The following is a 20,266-nucleotide window of genomic DNA, read 5'->3' as shown; positions in this document are numbered from 1 at the left end:
TAATGTACAACATCATGTACACACTTTCACGCTGACCAGCTGGTACTATGTCGACCTACGGAATACTTAGATATGTGTCTGCTGTTTACCAGTGTTTTTCCTCATGACAACATTTTTCCTCAAGAGGTCGCTGTTCAACTTTTTGACAATCAAAAATAAAACCGAGCAAAAGGTGCAAAAGGCTAAAGATGGCGACCAACACTACACCAACCGAGAAATCTGTAAATCAGGAAGAGGAAGAAAAAGCTAAATCACAAACTGGTAATACATCTTTAACAGCATACAAGTAATATTTATAACTTTTATGTCAAGAGATCGGACTCAAAAACTTTCTTTTTCAAAAAATCAAATAAGACAAAAGTATCATAAACCCATCATACATTGTCAAATGTCAACAATTATTTCATTTCAAGCATGAGTGCCTGCGACTTATCCATCGTCTGACCATGGACTCAATGGAGGTAGAAATAATAAAGCAACATTGACCCAGTTACTGTTCGAAATTTGTTAATACGACCAAGCAAATGTGTTAGTTTTTTAAATTTTATTTGTAGTAAATCTAATATCTTTGAAAATTGTTGTTTATCAGCTTATGGTTATGTAATTGTAATTGTATTTGTAACAGTAATGTAAGCACAATGTTTTTAATTTGTCAAAACTTGTACAAAACATATGAACTTTGATTTGATGCGTTGATGTTTTCTATTTCAAAACTTAGATGTTGTTTCTGATGAGGCCTCAGAGTCAGATGAAGAAGAAGAAGAAGAGGCAGGAGGACCAGGAGTTCAAGAAATTCCTCCTAGGAATTTACCTCCTATAGATCTTAACCCTGATGATTTGGTAATATGCATATCTATTGGCTTGATTTCAAAGTATTCCCAAGACATAGTGCTCACACTCAACTTACAACAAATAGTTATTATTTTATAAATTGTCACATCAACACTTGTCAACTTTTTGAGAGAGGAAGTTTGGACTGGACAACGTTTAACTAAGTTTGTTCACACAATTAAACAGTTTGTTGAAAACTGCAATTATTACAAAATGTTTGTTCACTGACTATATTTTTATTTATTACACCCCTGCAGGATGTGGATCTAAACCATAGACGCATTGAGAAAATTGAAGGATTTGAAAAACTTACACAAATTGAGGTATGTTTTCACAAAACTGAGCTGTTAACGGTCTTGGTCTTCCTGATTTATCAAGGGCAACACTTAAGTTAAATGACAAAATTATTACAAAGTATAATTTGTGGTTTATTGGAGTTGGATTTATCCACACTAAATAACGTAACAACATTTCCAAATGGTATAATACTGTACATGTTAAATTGTATGTTGTTGAATACTTTCCCAGTTGAAAAAAAAAACGATCTCTTGGTTCAAATAATTTGTTTACAATCCACAGACATTATGTTTGCGTCAGAATCTCATCAAGAAGTTGGAGAATCTAGAAGGGTTAACAACTCTGACTGAGCTGGATGTTTACGACAACGCTCTCACTAAGATTGAAAACCTTGAGACACTTGTCAACTTAACGTATGTCAACCTTAACTAACTCAATGGTATAATAATGTGACCATGCCATGCATTGATCAAGCTTGATTTGTCAGGGTGGTTCGTAGTTTGTTCTCCCAGTTATATTTTAAAAAAATAATCATCATATCTCAGTTTTAACCCATGGGTGGAATCAATACTTCAGCTGAGCAGCAGGTACAATTCTGTTCTTTAATATCAACACAAGTCTTTCATTTAGAAAGGAAAGAATCAATAATAAAAATATATAAATAAGTACCAATTGTTTGTATGCTAATTGCAGGATACTGGACCTATCGTTCAACAAGATAAGAAAGCTTGAACATCTTGACACCCTTGTAAATCTTCAGAAGTTGTTTGTAATTCACAACAAGATTTCATCCATCAGAAGTCTCTCTAACTTGAGCCAATTGACAATGTTGGAACTTGGTGACAATCGGATTGTGGTATGTGATGTGTCGATTCCAATTTACATTCAAATAAATTTTTAAATCTTGAAAGAAAGACCATCTTCTGGTTCTTATCATTGAGAATGAATGGATGAAAGATACTAAGAAAAAAACTGAAATAACTGAATGAATACATTTCCAGAACAGTTTGATAGGTGTTGGAAATTCTGTGTTCTTGTCTAGCATGTCTAAGAGTAATCTGGTATGTCATTATTGATTGTAGTGCCCTTTGGATTTGATCTTAACAATTATTGTATGATTGGTTTTTACTTGTAGAAACTAGAGAATTTTGATTCATTAGTGAACCTTGAGAGTCTCTTTGTGGGCAAGAACAAGATCAGCAAGTTAGAAAATTTGGGTCCTCTCAAAAAGCTGAAAGTTCTGAGTATACAGGTATGTACAGTAGAAGAATATTTACACTGCAGAAAGCATGGTAGTAACAAAAACTCTAAACGACATTTGATTTCTTTCTGTTCATTTCGACAATATCTTGAGTACCAGTTAAGGTTGGACAGAAGAAAATAATAGGCAACAATTTGTATAATGGTGGAGAACTTTGGCAACCTCCATTGTACATGTATGCACATGTATAACTCAAGTTGGCCCAGTGTTTTTTGCCCCCTGCCTTTCACCCTGGTTCGATGTGGATTAGTTTTTCAGTCCCGACCTGGCTGCGTTAGTTTCACCCATTTAAGTTTTCCTCCCACATGTCCTATTCACCATCCTGTTATTGGCGCTTGCGCTGTTGAATGTGTAAACAACAAATACAAATGAATTATTAAATAATTGGTTAACTTGACTACTTGATTGCCATGTTTTACAGAGCAACAGAATCACCAAGCTTGAAGGTCTTGATGAATTAGAGAGTTTAGAGGAACTTTACATCAGCCATAATGGAATTCAGAAACTAGAAAATCTTCAATGTAATGTAAGTAGATAAAGACAATAAGGTTAGGGTCTGGTTAGGGTAGAAAGAACAAAACAACATGAGTTTTCTGACAAAATTGAGTCTAGAAAGTGAGTCTGGTAAAGGCTAGACTAAAACAACACATGAACTAAAGATTGGTTCAGACATCATAGGTATGAACCAGTACTTGCCACACATTTACAAGTCAAATGTTTTGTCAATGTTTAATTTCCGGAAGTGAGTGTCAGAAAAAAGAGAGCTTGTACTTTGGGATGACCAGATCTGATATTAATAGTTGTTTTTTGTTTAACTTAGCTGATTTATACATATAATTATTGTTATTATTTTTTTTTTCATTCCATTTTTGTTCAGGTGAATTTAACCACATTAGATCTTGCCAGTAATCGGATTTCTCGAATTGAGAATGTCGGCCATCTAACAAATCTTGAAGAGTTTTGGGTAAGAAGAGTTACTGATATTTAACTTTCCAATCATTGTAATGTACATACTGAACAATACAACCTATCAAAATTAAAAAACTCATTTTAAACAAACATTTATGTTAAGTCTGCACCAATGTACGATAGTTTTATAGAGAACACAGGTTTGGCAATATCATTATGTCCTGCATCCAGTAATGTTGATTATGTTATGAACTAATGCCTTATAAATGACTGTCGTTTATTTTTACAGTTCAATGGTAATCAGCTTGATCATTGGTCTGACATTGAGCAACTGAAGAATGCAACAAAGCTACAGACAGTATACTTTGAGCATAACCCTATAGCTAAAGATCCAATGTATCGAAAGAAGATCAAGTTAACACTTCCTTCATTGACGCAAATTGATGCAACCTTTACAAGATAAGAACAGAGTTTTGTTTGATGTTTCGAAGATTGACAGGGTAGTTTCAGTAAAGTTGTCCAACAGAAGAAAAAAAAGCTTACAAATAAACCAAGTCATAAAGTACATGCAAAAGGAGCAGGGAATCCTAAAAGTGGCGTATATTACTTGGAATATAGGCGGGTATCCTGTTTCTGTGAAGCAAGAGTTTGTTCAAAGTGCTAAGCAAATTTATGTTCCGAGTGATTTACTGTTTGTGGGTAGCAAACAACTCAGAAGTGTGGTTTAAAATTATAAAGAAAAAGGGTTCAACCCAAACAATTTATTAAAGTATAGTTTTGAGTTATTTGTACTGGACTCAGGGGGCCATTGGTCCATCACAGTGCGGGACAATTGTTTTGTTATACCTTGGTAACATTATTATTCCTCTTGCAGTTTTGTTGTCATCTTCAAACATTGGCCATGGAACATGCGTCTATATGTATCACATTGGTCTCAACCAACAAAACTTCTCAATTTGTTATCAAGCTATAACAAAGGTTAATGTTAGCCTTGTATATATAATATAGATCTGCCAGTATATTTTCTGTCAGAAATTGTAGAATTAATGCCAACAGATTAATGTTATCTTTTAGAACTAAACCAGTTCATCAGCCATTGCCTTTTTTACTTCACATAATTAGAATTAACAATGAAATGGAATTATATGTGTGACTTTTAGCCCAGATTGGTTTTCTCTGTTGCAGTCACACTGAAGTCCTACCAGGGCTAAGTGACATTTGGCTTTTGTAAACCACTTGCAACAAATTTACATTTCCTTGTGATTTCTGAAATTTTGAATGAATTCATTTCCATGTGTTGTTCTAAAAATGAACAATTAAATAGAAACTAATGTTAGGATTTATTATGTGCAACTACATGTGTAGTACCTTCCATGCAAAAATAGAGCAATGCTAGCACACACGTCTGGAGTAGCTCAGAGAAGTTAAACATGTACAAATGGTAGGCTGGTTTTTAGAGTGTTGCTTATAATGTACTTAACAATTCAATTGTATGCATGCCATTGCCTGTTACAATGCACAGTAGTTCCATGGTTGCCGTTAATAATATTGAAATGCCCAGCCTAACTCAAAGTATGATTGATTTGTCTGAGCTGTCAATCCACAACTCTTAAAACCATGGAGCAATTTATTAACCATAAGGACTTATCTTGAAGGAACATTTTAGGGTATAAGAATACTTATTAATAGTTAATGGTCTGCCAACAGAAATACACAACTTTTGGTAGACAAACTAAAAAGGATTGTAACTGTTTGAAGTTTATATACTTTTAGATAAACATATATTTAACAGCTTTCTTGAGTGAAGATCGCATAATATGTAGCCACTTGATTGTCCATTAAGTAGTCAGTCTTTCAATGGTTTTACAGTGTGTCTCTATATTCTTAGTACTCTTGAAGCAAGATATCGCGCTGTAACTCCGATGAGCTAGTGGTAGTCCACCAGTGGTGGACAGAGTGTTTTGTAATAGATGAAACTTAGTCTTGGTTCAGAATGTTCACAATGTGTTGTTACAAGTCCAACCAGAACAAAGAGGTTGTAAAACTGAATCGTAACATACAACATTGCTGTATAAATACATGTACATGGAGGGGGAGGGGGGTGTTCCAGTGTAGTATGTAGGCGTTGATTGAACCTGAATGTACATACAATTGTTATGTAAACAGTATGTTGAATTATAAAGTTAATACACTTTGTAAAATAAATTGTTTAATCACAACATACTCTGGATTGTCTAGACACATTTTGTTTAATTTTGTTGTTTTATTGCAAAACTGTCATTTTTAATAGTGATGCAACCTGTAAAAGGCACATAAAACACTCCTCCAAATGAGACACTAATATTGTCACAATATATTATGTACAAAATTCAAACTTTGGATACACTATTCAGATCAAATTAATTCAGTTGTACAATTGTAAAATCACAATTGTTGGACATCTCCCCGCTTGCATTTGTGACAACTAACATTAACCATATGGTAACTTGGCTGCCATAATGTATCTCTTCCCTTAAATGCAAACAAAATGACTTTTTGAGCTACTTACAAGTTAAAGGCAGAGACATCATGGTCTTTCTGATGGGTAAATTTGCTCCAAATCCCCTACTTTCAAAAACACCAAGTAACCAACCTGTGAAAATATGTTGTCAACTTTAGGGTTACATTGCAATTAAAACACTATAGTTGAAGGCAAGCTATTTCAAAACACCCTGCAGACGGGCAAGGCTGGTACTCCAAGTCCACGTTTAACAAGTTTCAGATAGTTGTACATAAATTGTTTTCCATCTTAACCCCGTAATTCTAAGAAATATGACATAATCTGAAGATTTAACCCTTGGGAATAAACTGAGCAAACACAAAAACAAATCACTCTGACATATTAAACACACCACAATCAAATGAAGCAGGCAAAACAAATTATCATTACATTTAAATTCAAAGTTGCTATCAAGAAATTGAAAGACAAAAAAACAAAAAAACATCACAAGAATGAAGCACAACATTAACTGCCAACCAAGGATATTTCTTTGCATAAAATCCCTTTATGTTTTCAGGAAAAAAAAACCTGCTAGATTCATTAGTGGAAAATAAATCTTCAAGAACAACTTATTCCGAACATCTGGTGCAACACAAAATTAATGTAAATGTCTTACCAGACAAATTGTAACCCAGCAAACACACAACGTTAAACAATGTCTCTTACCAGACAAATTGTAACCCAGCAAACACACAACGTTAAACAACGTCTCTTAACAGACAAATTGTAACCCAGCAAACACACAACGTTAAACAACGTCTCTTACCAGACAAATTGTAACCCAGCAAACACACAACGTTAAACAACGTCTCTGTTTTGACAAATCGTTTTAAAAATGTGTATAAAACATTGCAGTTAAGACATAATTAAACAGTTTTTCCCATGACGTTTGCAAAATAATGCATTAACAAATAATATTATTAAATCACAAAATAACAAAATAATTTCATCAAATTAAAAGAACACTGATGCCAATATTTTTTCATTGAATTTGAATGTATGTAATTCAGGCCGAGGGTTAAGCATTTTGGTAATTCTTAACATTTCAATTCGGTGGAAATTTTTATTTACTTCAAGGGGTGTTTTTGAATATTGTTTTGCACAACTTGCTTGATCAAATAATATTTTTAATTTTTGTATCGATAAACTAAATTATTTCAGTATCTTACCCTCATTACAGCCATCTGTATAATTTCCCTTAGGAAGCCTATTCAAAACATTATGTACATGATCAACAGTTCCGCTAAAGAGCTGCTAAATCGTAAAAGCTTGCTAAATCGTAGAAAAATAGTCAAATTTCAAATGAAATACTTTGCTTTTTAAAAGGATTAAATTGCCCGAAGGTTCAACCCAGATCTAGAATAGTCTTCAGGCCCGACACTTTCTGTCATGGCAAAGCAGCTTTTCTTTAGTAAAGGACAGCTCTATTATGGACATTCACATATGCAGGCCCCTTTCAAGAGGCATCAACGCAATGACAAATACATGGAGGTAATTATTGCCTCCATGAAGTACTGGCTCTGAAACAATAATATGCACTGATGTCATACTACCAGTATCTCTGAAGTGAAATAATGGAAGAGATAATTGAAACATACACCACCCAATCAGATTGCAACATATCAAAGCAAATCAACATATATTTATGGTGCATTTCATACCAGTGCTTAATGTCAAAAATGGGCTCATTTCCTTTTTTTTCTCTTGATTTGCTAGCAAAAATAGGTGACTCAAAAACATGTAATTAACACAGCTGCTACTTTTAACTTTCCAATAAACTCCAAGATTATTTCTGTCAGTGAGTAGAAACAATTCTTTTCAGTAAAATCTGTCTGCACAAAACTGTGGACTAAAAATCAAAAGAGCACCAGGTTGCAAAAATGCAACTTTGAAGAACGCTGAATTGCAGAATATGGACTGCAGAATGGCAACACTACAAAGCGCAACACTACAAATTATGACCAGACTGTAGAATGACAGCCTGCAGATGGCAAGAATGTCATTACTCCCATTCTGTTGTCCCTGGTGGCTTGGCTGTCAGATCATACAGAACTCTGGATATACCTGGTACAGTCAACACACTCTCTACTATTCTATTCAGAGCCTATAGGGGGAAACAAAAAGGAGGAATTGGGAAAGGTCAAACAAAATCACTTCGTACATGTCAAATATTCAATAAATAAACATATATAATCAACGGACCTAAGCAAAAAGAACAGTTTAATCATATTTAAGAATTAAAAGCAATAATTCTTATTAAAAGAAATCAAAATCAATTGAACATGATAGATTTGGGTTTCTTGATTCATACCTCTTCTGGTAACTGCTTCCCTGGTTGTGCTGGTATCCCGGTCATGAAGTCATTTGTGATGAATGTTCGTATAACAATACTTCGTTGACATGAAGGCTGATGCATTGTGGGACTGCGATCAAAATGAATAGGCACTAGGATGACCGGCATCTGGCTGATCTTGTTGTAATAGCCTAAGCAGTTGGAAGAAGTAGTTTCAATCTCAAATTCATTTGAAACGAAGAAATCATTTGGTGTAGTAACAAATTTGAGAGTAATTTTTAATTTACAAAATGAAACTATGACTTTTGAACTGGCATTATAGCAAACCTATATTCCGATAATAATTATAACAGTATCAGTAAGAAAGCATATCTAGACCTACAGAAGTAAATGCTATTTAAATATATTTACGATTTACCCTTTGACTTTGTAGGACAATAGTATATATTTCATTTGGTACCTCAGCATGCAATGCCTCAAACCATATATAGAACCATAGTAGCTAAATAACATGTTTCAAGTATACATTCAATTCATGACATTCCAAACAAAACACTAAAATAAGTATATATTTGTTAATTGGTTAGATACAAGAAACAAAGTTACACACAAAAATGTGAAGTTGTCAAATATTCATCAGGACAAAGTTACAGAACAGGAAGAGAAGTCAAAAACATGAAAATATGTTGGCAAAGGTTTTTTATAAGCTCAATTCAAGTTAAGTTGAGTAAAAGGTAACGTACCACTTCGGACAAGTTCTGCTTGTGCTAAGTGGTCAGCTTGTCGGAGTGTGCCCAGCACACCTGGTGTAAGCAGAGTGGGGGTAACGTCTGTTATTGAATCCTCAACTGGAGCACCAAAAATGTAAACAACTCTAAAGGAAGTGAAAACAGGTAGACAATGTTAGAATGAAATAACCAGAGTTGTAGTTGAGTCATTTGTGTCGAGTTGGAGCATCAAGTCACTTGGGTCAAGTCATGATTTGGTTTCTTCTATTGAAACTGAATTAAACAAAATCCAAGGCAGGATGGCAGGTTTGTTTTGGTTTTGGTTTTAAAGGCCAAACATTGGAATGGTCAGAAATGGGAACCACATAAATAAAAAAAAGGGGACCTAGAGCTAACACACGATTTAACATCTATTATATAACACAGGATTGTTGAAAGTTTTGCTAATCACTACTGATTCTAACCATACCTGTTGATATTATGACATATTTTAGGGATCATCTTAGAAAGTAGCAAGAGTTTCTCCCAGTCAGGATCTGAGCGAGTACTAATCCCAGCTACGTAACTGTACGTCCTTCCATCTCCCTATAAAGGTAAATAAGAAACTTTCCATTACAGACATTATACAGTGGAATCTTGCACTGAATGCTGGAATAGTTCCTAATCAAATTGATAGTGATGAAGGTACATCAACCAACTTCAAATATAATTACCCACTCCAAAAATAAAATGAACAGCTGACATAATATTGCCTCACTGTATTACAGTTAACATCTTTCTACTTATTTATTCACTTCAAAATACAATAACTTGATGAACAAATTTAGCCAGCTTCCTTCTCATTTCTCTAACGCACAAAACACACCAGTTGAGATCTCGCAGTGGCACTCACACTGATTTTCACATACATGTAATGTAAGATACCTAACATAAAGTATAGGGCGGATGTGACTAGCTTACCTAAACACCAACCAATTTGATAGGTAGTAAGGTTGCACAGTACTGATCTGAGCATCTTATAAGATACCTTAACATAAAGTATAGGGTCGATGTGACTAGCTTACCTGAACGCCAACAGATTTGATAGGTAGTAAGGTTGCACAGTACTGATCTGAGCATGTTATAAGATACCTTAACATAAAGTATAGGGTCGATGTGACTAGCTTACCTGAACACCAACCAATTTGATAGGTAGTAAGGTTGCACAGTACTGATCTGAGCATCTTATAAGATACCTTAACATAAAGTATAGGGTCGATGTGACTAGCTTACCTGAACGCCAACAGATTTGATAGGTAGTAAGGTTGCACAGTACTGATCTGAGCATCTTATAAGATACCTTAACATAAAGTATAGGGTCGATGTGACTAGCTTACCTGAACGCCAACAGATTTGATAGGTAGTAAGGTTGCACAGTACTGATCTGAGCATGTTATAAGATACCTTAACATAAAGTATAGGGTCGATGTGACTAGCTTACCTGAACGCCAACAGATTTGATAGGTAGTAAGGTTGCACAGTACTGATCTGAGCATCTTATAATAACATAAAGTATAGGGTCGATGTGACTAGCTTACCTGAACGCCAACAGATTTGATAGGTAGTAAGGTTGCACAGTACTGATCTGAGCATCTTATAAGATACCTTAACATAAAGTATAGGGTCGATGTGACTAGCTTACCTGAACGCCAACAGATTTAATAGGTAGTAAGGTTGCACAGTACTGATCTGAGCATCTTATAAGATACCTTAACATAAAGTATAGGGTCGATGTGACTAACTTACCTGAACGCCAACCGATTTAATAGGTAGTAAGGTTGCACAGTACTGATCTGAGCATGTTATGGAGCAGAGTAAAGCTTGTTCTTCATCGGACATTGAAGATGTAACTCGACCCATTAATGCATGAGGCTGCTTAGAAAAACACAAAACAAACATGATCAATTCACCATAAAGCATGACACAGATAAATCAGATTGTATACAAAAAAAAAACAATCCTAAAAAATTAATAAAATGTTCCTCTTGGTGTGGAAACGAAGCTCCCTAAATGTAGCGGATGTTACATTGTATAGGTTTTACAGACTACATCATTTCAATTAGATATCTAAAGGTCTGGTCGTGACAACGGCCAAGCCTTTCATCTCTGTGATGACAAATTTGCCTCTTTAAAGGAACACGTTGCCTTGGATCGGACGAGTTGGTCTATAAAAAGCGCTTGAAACCGTTTTTTATAAAAAGCATATGGTTGAAAAGATGTTTGTAAAGTAGAATACAATGATCCACACAAGTTTGCTTCGAAATTGCGTGGTTTTCCTTTTACTGTGCGAATTAACACGGTCGGCCATTTATGGGAGTCAAAAATTTGACTCCCATAAATGGCCGACCGTGTTAGTCGACAAGGTAAAAGGAAAACCGTGCAATTTCGAGGCATGTTTGTGTGGATCATTGTATACTACTTTTACATCTTCCCAACCATATGCATTTTATAAAAAACAGTTTCAAACGCTTTTCAAAGACCAACTCGACCGATCCAAGGCAACGTGTTCCTTTAAAATAAAACTGAAAGTTGTAGAGATCATCTGAACACCAACATTTTTTATCACATATTATTTAAGATTGTTCAGAGGAATTTAACGAAAAGAAGTAACTAGAATAAAACCCCTTGAAATAAATCAACAGATACAAGTCCAGGGTGTTGATGAACAAACTGCAAACAGACATTGCCACAAACATGACAAGCATTAACAAAAATCTTGCCTTTTAGCAATTAACCTTACCTTCTTAATTGCTGCATTGTAATCTACTAAGATGTGTAGAATAGAGTTTGTCTCAACAAAGTCTTTACACATGTAGGGCTCATCAGCACAGATGACTCGAATTGCCAATCCAGGACCTAGTAACAAATAAATTACAAAACTGTCAGAAATATCTCTTTAGTTCCACTAATCCATTAATATTGTCCATATTCATAAATACATAAACTAAAATAACACTTATTTTGCTTACCAGGGAAAGGATGTCTTTGTACTAATTCACAAGGAAGCCCCAGCTCTCTTCCCAATGCTCTTACTTCGTCTTTATGGAAATCCTTCAAGGGTTCAACAACGCGTCCCTCACGTCTTAGCTGACGAACAAGCTCAGTATCATTATGATGGGTTTTAATTGCATCTGCTTTGCCGCTTGCCATGTGGGATGCACTCTCAATAAGATCTGGACGCAACGTTCCTGTGAACAAACAAAATGTCTAATACATGACACCAGCAAAAACAAATGATCTAAAAAATAAACTAAAAGGATGGATGCTATCCTCCTTTGTGTGTTGTGTAGATATATGATGCAATGTTGTCTTATATCTCCAACTTTTACCTTGTGCTAAAATGGTATCTTCTGGTTTGAGGTTCAACTCCATACAGACTTCTTCAGCAATCCTCATAAATGTATCCCCAATAATCTGTCTCTTCTCCTCTGGGTCATTGGTTGTATTTAGCATCTTAGTTGTACGCTTAGCAGACTTGGGATCGTTCTTCTTTACTGGGACGGTTGTTGTGCCACAGTAGAAAGATTGGGATGCATTCACAACTAATAAAAAACAATACAAAGATATATGAACATAGTGTAGTTGTGTAGGTATTTATTGGATTTTAACGGAGTCAAAATGGCGTAACAATTTTTGTAAAGCCAAGTATCCTTTGAGACACTCAACGGTATGTGATTGAAATAAAGTTCACTTATCCAAAAAGACACAAGTTGGAGCCTTGAGACATATTAGGTTATGTATCGAATGTTACAGACAGATTTCATTTAGCTCGCTTTACATCTTCATCACATAAACTCCAAATTTAAGTAAGTAGACAGCAAGGTGTAACAACACATCAAAGAATACGGCCACACTTAGGGCAGAATATTGAAAATGAAACAAATTGATGGTTCATTGCATGCTGAGTTAAAACAGTTAAAGTTCGTTTTTGTAATTAGTAATAGTGACATATTGATGAGATTAGCAGCACCAATTCTTAAATGACTTCTGATATGCTAGAGACTTTACCTTTAAGATGGAGACCTATTCTCTCAAGTGACTCCTGTACATTCTGCGTCTCATTCTTGCGCATGAATCCATTATCAATATGTACTGCTAATACCTGATCCTCATCAAGCGCCTAGGAAACAGAAGTGTACATCAATTATGATTCATCAACAGCCCAAGTTGGTAAAACAGCAGAAAAACCACAACACTCATACAAGAATTGTACTCAACTGGACTCCAACATGAAACTCCATGTAGATTTCCCTCATCTTATAGCAGAAGCATCTTAGATATGTGTGTAGGAAGGGCACACCATATAAGTAGTAATCATATAATCAACATACTGTGCAAACATAGAAAGTTGTTTGATGGACTTGCAATGAAAGTGACAGACATTGAATAGTGTTGAAATATCTTAGTACTTGCATTTACCTTGGATAATAGCGTAACCCTAACCCTACCTTGGATAACAGTGCAGCACAGACAGTAGAATCTACACCTCCACTTACTAATGCCTGCAAAATAAAACAATGTCATCAAAACATAGATTAGTTTTCAAGCCTTTATCTCATCTATACTTGGCTACAGGTGGGTCCATAAAATCTCTTTATGCTTTGTGACCATTTGTTAAAGAGGGATCCTGAAATAATTCAAAAACAACAACACAACAAAAATGTGTTAAAAGAAGAGAAAAGAAGCCAGGGAAATAATGAAACAAAAAGCCATATACAATGAACTTACCAGAACTTTACTTGAGCCCACTTTCTCTTTGATCTCAGCAATGCAGGAATCTTGCCTGCTTGTTATTGTATAAGTCCCAGATAAACCAGCTATGCGGAACAAAAAATTCTGCATCATTTCTTTGCCATTTTCACTCAGGTCTACTTCTGGATGGAACTGTACTCCATAGAGTTGTTTTTCCTCACTTGCAATTGCTGTTAGAAACAAACAGATAGAAATGCCAGCATAAACAGATGATACCTTTCCACAATCCCTAACCCCAGACAATTCACACACAAAACAAAGATAAAAGTACAATTACTCACAAAACATAGTACATAAATACCACAAAACACAAAGAGAAAAGAAATTTAAATTCACTAAACCCCCAAAATTGTGAGTTTTTAAAGAGTAGATATGTACCTGCGACAATCTTTCCTGATGTAGCAGCCACAATGAAACCATCTGCCACTTTATTTAAGCTGTCTCCGTGAGTCAGGAGTACTTTCTGTTCCTTTGCAAGGCCCCTGAGGTACAACAAAAACTCAATATGATGATACAAACCACAACCAAAGGTTGCAAGTTCCACTGAACACACAACTAACCATATCTAGTTTTCTGTAGACATGAACTGTCTACTTTCGGTTTTCATAATAAATCTGTCTGTTGCAAATTTCAAGTACAACTTTCAATCCAACCATTTTATAACAATGTGTGTTGTGAACTTACAATGTTTGTGATAATTACACATTCCTTGGTGTTATGTATAAGCGGAATAAAGCCTTGTGCTTAAATGATGTTTTTCTTAAACTTTAACTTGCATAACTTTTACTTGTATATTTGAATAGTCACTTAGTTTCAACACTGTCAACCCTTCATAATAAACTCTTACAAAGTTCATCTCACTTGACCTTTTGAAGAAATGTGTATCTTAATTACAGTACAGTTCACCAATAATGTCAACCTTTCAAAAAGTCAGCCCCTTAAAATGTCATTAATAAAAGTGCACATAATATTATATAACAGCTTCATATGTGATAATACTCAAAACCAAAAATGATAACCACAACAGCTGTTGATAGTACAAACTAAAATGAGAAAGAACTCCCCTTAAAAGTAAGATGATTTGGATAATTTTTCAGCCCAAAACATTTGAATTTGAGAGATGATTTATGCATGAATTATTTCTCAGATTTTTGAGGGTTGGTGTTTGTTCAATATTATTAATATCAATTACTAGCCAAAGCGATAAGTTTCTAGTTCCTGAATGGAAGCCAAGGCAATTTGTTCCTGGTTCCAGATAAGAGTACTGTTACCTATAATACATGTAGCTTGTGTTCTACCCTCACTATACTCACCGGAATAATGTCACATCAGTATTGACGCTTATGGTAAACTGTCCATCCTCTCTAACCGTCTTTTTTTGCACAGTGCCACCAAATTCTTTGTTGATCATCTGAGAGTAAAAAAGATTTCTACATTAACATTTAACAGCATAACACAATTGGCGTTCATGAAATCATTTGTGTTAAGTCATTTAAATTTCAATTGCTGCTTTATCATGGAAACATTGTTTATCAAGTCAAATTCAACTTTAAGATTAACCCTGACCACTCCAGATCAACCAAACACCTAGATGCCATGACTTGATTGAGGACTGCTGTACACAGTTATATTAAGTATGCTTTACAGTGGGATCATGCATACCAATGCTTTACATGGGAACTCGCATACCACTCCTCCGCTGATCAGAAACGCCAAAGTGATATCAGTGTGTAGTTCAAAGTTGCTTTACATTTAAAAGTAAGCACAAAAGAAGTCAAATAGTGATTTACCTGAAGTCCATAGCAAATCCCAAGAACTGGTAAACCACAATGAAAGATGGCTGGATCATACACAGGTGCATCTTCTGCATTAACACTGTTAGGACCACCAGATATGATGATAGCCCTACAAACAAAATATGGCTCATAAAAACATATGGCTTGCAAGAATGTCATCCCTAGCTTGGTTATGTATAATGTATCTCCTTCCTCCATGGGTACAACTACAAGTTTACAATATAGAATATGTGCTACAGTTTTATTTTATCTCATTGCTCACAGTATAATGTATGGTATAAATCAGCAGGCATATAGGCAGGCGTTGACTAATACTGCAATGAACCGGGTATCAATCCGCAGGCACATAGGCAGGCATTGACTAATACTGCAATGAACCGGGTATCAATCCACAGGCACAGAGGCAGGCATTGACTAATACTGCAATGAACCGGGTATAAAATTATTCTCAAATAAATGCAAACACAAAATATCACAATGATGATTAAATTCAATGTCTTAGTTAATAAATCTTCTTATTGTTAATATTAAGATGGGAAGGTGTACTACCTGTAGCCCTTTTCTTTGATTAAATATGCCGGAGTATCTAGAGGTAAGATGTCTGTGTCTACAAACAGCTCTCTTACTTTGCGATCAATAACCTAAGAAAAAACAAAAACATAATATTGTTAAGATGAAAGTAGATGTCTGAGTGATAACTCAAGAAGGACTTTGCATATCAACTGCAAACGTTTTGTGTGGATTAGTCGTGGGTTGATCCTCCTGAAGCACATTGTTTTTGAACCCCCCTTGTCAAACGTCAAGGTCCAAACAATGGGATGTTGGGGGGGGGGAGAGAAAGGAAGGAAGGGGGAGCTTGGCATGGGATTAATTTACCTTTCCATATTGTGCTCCAGCATCTAAGATGACAACTTTTTCTTCAACTGAACCACTGTCTTTGTTATCTGTGTGGTCTGTATTTCCATTCATTGTCTCTTGTGAGGATCGGAGCTAAAATGAAATATAAGTTGAAACATCAGTTTGTAAGTTATCACTCGCACGCCCCTTTCTAGGGACTATTTCCGAAACACCTCGGAATTGGCATTTTGTTTGCCAAGTGTCCAATACATAGCCTTTTTAGACCTACATCTTGTACAAATGATTGATACTAGATTAACATGTTTTAGAAAAATAATTAGTATTTAAGTTTTGTTCCTTCCTTTATTCCAAAATATTTTCTCAATTGTGTTTTTGAGTGTTATTCATTAGAGTTTAGACATTGAGAATTAAGTTCATGTTCCTAGAATTTGTGTCATGATTTTTGAAAGTGGTAAAATTAGAGCAAATCTGTTGACTAAACTATTTTGCCTTTTTCACTCGAGTAAGCTTTGTAACCCTCCGGCTCCGCCGTCGCAAGAGGATTACATTATCGCAATCCTAGCCATGCTAGCTGATGACACCTAGGAATGACCCATTTATAATTCAAATCAGCTCAGCCTCAGTGCGTGCCATGTGTGGTCCTACTCCTAGAACTATTTCGGTTTCGTCCGGCTATCGTCTCCCGTGGAGACGATAGCCGGACGAAACCGAAATAGGGAGATGATAGCCGGACGAAACCGAAATAGTTCTGGGAGTAGTGTGGTCCGGTTCTCCGCCGTGTAATTTGTAATGTATTGTAAGCAATGGTCCCATGCACTGCTAGTTGCGATAACGTAACCCTCTTGCCGACGGCGTAGCCGAAGGGGTTACGAAGCAGACGCAATGTGAGCAGGGCGAAATGGTTAAAAACGTACAATTTCGACAGCTAGTCAGCAGATTTGCTCCATTTTTACCACTTTTGAAAATCATGACACAAGTTCTAGAAACACGAACTTGATCCTCAATGTCTAATGAATCCTACAATATCACTCAAAACACCATTGAGGAATTAATTTGAAGAAAAGGCACAAAAACTTACCAGATTTCCGAGCGAAAGACCCAGGTTGAAAATTCAAACCTGAGGGGGGCGGAGCTTCGGCTGTTTGTGCACGTCACGGACTCGCTGCGTGTGTGGGGTGCATTCTGTATCCCTGCAACTGTGCAACCATAGTCTTGTACACGCGGTGAGATGAGGAAATCAGAGAAACAGAGCGCCCGCTAACGTTCGATTATAACAAGCGTGTACAGTTTTTGCCGTGCATAGATCGGAACGTTGGTTGTGTGTGACCGCGCAACATCAATGGTCTTGGACTTGGATCAAGACTACGGCTACACAGTTACCGGGATACACAATGCACCACACGCAGCGCTGAGTCGTTGACCCCAGTGACGTGCACACACGGTCGAAGCTCCGCCCCCCTCAGGTTCGAATCTTCAACCTGGGTCTTTCGCTCGGAAATCTGGTAAGTTTTTGTGCCTTTTCTTCAAATTAATTCCTCAATGGTGTTTTGAGTGATATTGTAGGATTCATTAGACATTGAGGGTCCTACTAAAAGCCGACAACAAGCCGACAACGCCGACAACAAGTCCAGAGCGCCGCCAACACGCCGCCAACAAGTTTTAAATACCTCAAAAATGGCAAATAAACCATATACATTTTAGAACTGTGTGTGTTTTGTAATATAAACTTAAATTTAATGTAAAAAATTCACGAAAAGTGTGAATTTTTAACCAGTAAAAAAACCTTAACGTTCACGGAGAACGGTTGGACGCCATCTTGGCTTAAAATCGTGTTTGGACCAGTCCATTATGATGCGGGTGAGTCAGACTTAGCAATAGAGGGCGGGCGTCATGCACTGTGCACACTGTAGTGAAGGTCTTCACATGAAGCTCGCCCTCTGTTGTTGACAAGTGCTAAATCTACCCGTATCATAATGGTCTGGTCCAAACACGGTTTTTAAGCCAAGATGGCGTCCGACTGCTCTCCGTGAACGTTAAGTTTTTTTTCTGGTTAAAAATTCACACTTTTCGTGAACTTTTTACATTAAATTTATGTTTATATTACAAAACACACATAGTTCTAATATATCTATGGTTTATTTGCCATTTTTGAGGTATTTAAAACTTGTTGGCGGCGTGTTGGCGGCGCTCTGGACTTGTTGTCGGCGTTGTCGGCTTATTGTCGGCTTTTAGTAGGACCGGACATTGAGGATCAAGTTCGTGTTTCTAGAATTTGTGTCATGATTTTCAAAAGTGGTAAAAATGGAGCAAATCTGCTGACTAGCTGTCGAAATTGTACGTTTTTAACCATTTCGCCCTGCTCACATTGCGTCTGCTTCGTAACCCTCCGGATACGCCGTCGGCAGGAGGGTTACGTTATCGCAACTAATGCACTGCATGCACTAGCAATCAATGCATGACTATTGACTGGAGTCTGGACGGCTGTCTGTACATTCATTTACAACATTTCTCATGTTGTTAACTAATTATTGTACACACGCGTATGGTACATTATTTACTTAGTTACTTTACTCACCGAAAAATACTAGAACAGATAAAAGCAAATCTCCAAGTGGCAGTCTCCACAAAAACGAGAAATTGTCCGGCGGTGAAAATCATCCAGCATGCTACATAACGTGCGCCATCATAATGTACAGTACATGTAACATACATGTAACGTACATGGCATGACATACGTAGAAGCGGAGGTGAAACAGCGCCCTCATGCGACGGCATGGACTGCTGCACGATCCGCTTGCGAGAGTTCTCTGCTATAAAAAGCCCCACAACAAACTTGTAATTAATCATTCAAACAAAATATCAAAATTACTGCAATCAATTTGTGGTAGTATTGTAGATTAAGCCCAGGGATGTAAACAAAGGTAGTGGATGATGTTAATTAGCAACACTTTAGTGTCAGCTTGGTGGTTGTTCCCCGGAATAACATTAATTCCCCCTCCCGCCCTCACCCCCCCCCCCCCCCCACATACACACACACCCAATGTATCTACTCTGCAAGGTAGGCCTACTCATCCGATTCCTAAATGCATCATTAACAAACTATCCTTTTCAACTGTCACATTCATTGACGATTTACTGCTGACTAATAATAGAACATGGATTGAACTAATCTTAATGAGGCAATCAAAGCATAGGGGTTGGGAATGTTGGTGGATTTGTGAGCAGGTATGACCGTATGAAGACGGTATTATTCGAAAAAGGCTAGGTTGAATTTGAGGGGAAAGTTTAAGAAAAATCGAGGGCGGGGAGGGTAGGTATTACGTATACAGTGTAAAGCCGGTGTCCGAGGGAACTCCGTACGCCTGATATTTGTTCCCCAAATTAATGGGAAACTTATTATGGGCTGGAGGAGGAGGATTTAAAATTGAATCTCTGGGGAGCACTGCAGCACCGCGTGTTAATATCCAAGAGATTTTGTCCACGGCGAACTCTGTCCATAAATTACTTCTGATAGCCCCTCTTTTTAATCAACCGCCTTCAACCAATGTGTTTCTTTGTGTATTGTGTTTTATTTTATTGTAAAGAAAAAACAACATATATAAAAAAACATGTTGAATTTCCTTGTTGGCTTGGGAGCATCTCCGGGATCTGGACGTGCAGTACGATGAAGGACCTAAAACAAAGATTAATATTTGTATTGTGTTACAGTTATTTATAAATGGGCTTTACATCCTCTCGAAATAATTATTCGGGTAACATCCGAAGTAGTTTGCGTTTTCTCAGTGCAGTTATTACCAATCGACGAGCAATCTTGTATAAGTCAATCCAGCATTAATACGGCGGGTGGCGGCAACAGGTGATTAATGATAATTGGAAACTATACAAAATGTTTCATTATAGATTTAATATCCATTTAACTAACAACTGAAAGAAGTACTATGACGCAAATTTTTGGATTCCATG

At 36.5% G+C, this 20,266-nt stretch overlaps 2 protein-coding genes across 2 annotated transcripts; one reads left to right on the top strand and one right to left on the bottom strand.

Annotated features, from left to right (window-relative positions):
• The first annotated feature begins 131 nt into the window (after positions 1-131).
• On the top strand, positions 132-5,521 carry LOC139950337 (uncharacterized). The gene is made up of 9 exons (XM_071948957.1): positions 132-261; positions 719-840; positions 1,089-1,154; positions 1,411-1,541; positions 1,822-1,984; positions 2,264-2,380; positions 2,811-2,915; positions 3,267-3,353; positions 3,588-5,521. Exons 1-9 carry the CDS (start codon positions 189-191, stop codon positions 3,759-3,761), a joined length of 1,038 nt encoding a protein of 345 aa, XP_071805058.1. The 5' UTR covers positions 132-188; the 3' UTR covers positions 3,762-5,521.
• Positions 5,522-5,565: 44 nt separating this feature from the next.
• LOC139950336 (GMP synthase [glutamine-hydrolyzing]-like) lies at positions 5,566-18,999 on the bottom strand. Its single transcript, XM_071948956.1, has 17 exons — positions 18,879-18,999; positions 16,322-16,435; positions 15,995-16,086; positions 15,440-15,554; positions 14,963-15,060; positions 14,028-14,131; positions 13,626-13,819; positions 13,346-13,399; positions 12,906-13,017; positions 12,227-12,439; positions 11,867-12,085; positions 11,638-11,753; positions 10,644-10,769; positions 9,328-9,443; positions 8,874-9,004; positions 8,149-8,321; positions 5,566-7,941 (listed from the first exon to the last, which is right to left on the bottom strand). Exons 2-17 carry the CDS (start codon positions 16,412-16,414, stop codon positions 7,840-7,842), a joined length of 2,058 nt encoding a protein of 685 aa, XP_071805057.1. The 5' UTR covers positions 16,415-16,435; positions 18,879-18,999; the 3' UTR covers positions 5,566-7,839.
• Between the last annotated feature and the right edge of the window lie 1,267 nt (positions 19,000-20,266).

This window comes from Asterias amurensis, chromosome 18 (genome assembly GCF_032118995.1).
Source record: "Asterias amurensis chromosome 18, ASM3211899v1".
In the NCBI taxonomy this organism is placed as follows: domain Eukaryota; kingdom Metazoa; phylum Echinodermata; class Asteroidea; order Forcipulatida; family Asteriidae; genus Asterias; species Asterias amurensis.
The sequence above is the reverse complement of the archived record's forward strand: the minus strand, read 5'-3'. Positions and strand labels throughout refer to the sequence as shown.

Excerpts from the sequence above, each read along its gene's own strand:
- LOC139950336 (XM_071948956.1), bottom strand. The coding sequence starts at position 16,414 with ATGAATGGAAATACAGACCACACAGATAACAAAGACAGTGGTTCAGTT. Across the intron at positions 11,754-11,866 it reads ACAAAGACATCCTTTCCCTG|GTCCTGGATTGGCAATTCGA; the intron begins GTAAGCAAAATA and ends ATTTGTTACTAG. Across the intron at positions 8,322-8,873 it reads AGCAGAACTTGTCCGAAGTG|GCTATTACAACAAGATCAGC; the intron begins GTACGTTACCTT and ends CCAACTGCTTAG.
- LOC139950337 (XM_071948957.1), top strand. The coding sequence starts at position 189 with ATGGCGACCAACACTACACCAACCGAGAAATCTGTAAATCAGGAAGAG. Across the intron at positions 262-718 it reads AAAAGCTAAATCACAAACTG|ATGTTGTTTCTGATGAGGCC; the intron begins GTAATACATCTT and ends TTCAAAACTTAG. Across the intron at positions 1,155-1,410 it reads AAAAACTTACACAAATTGAG|ACATTATGTTTGCGTCAGAA; the intron begins GTATGTTTTCAC and ends TACAATCCACAG.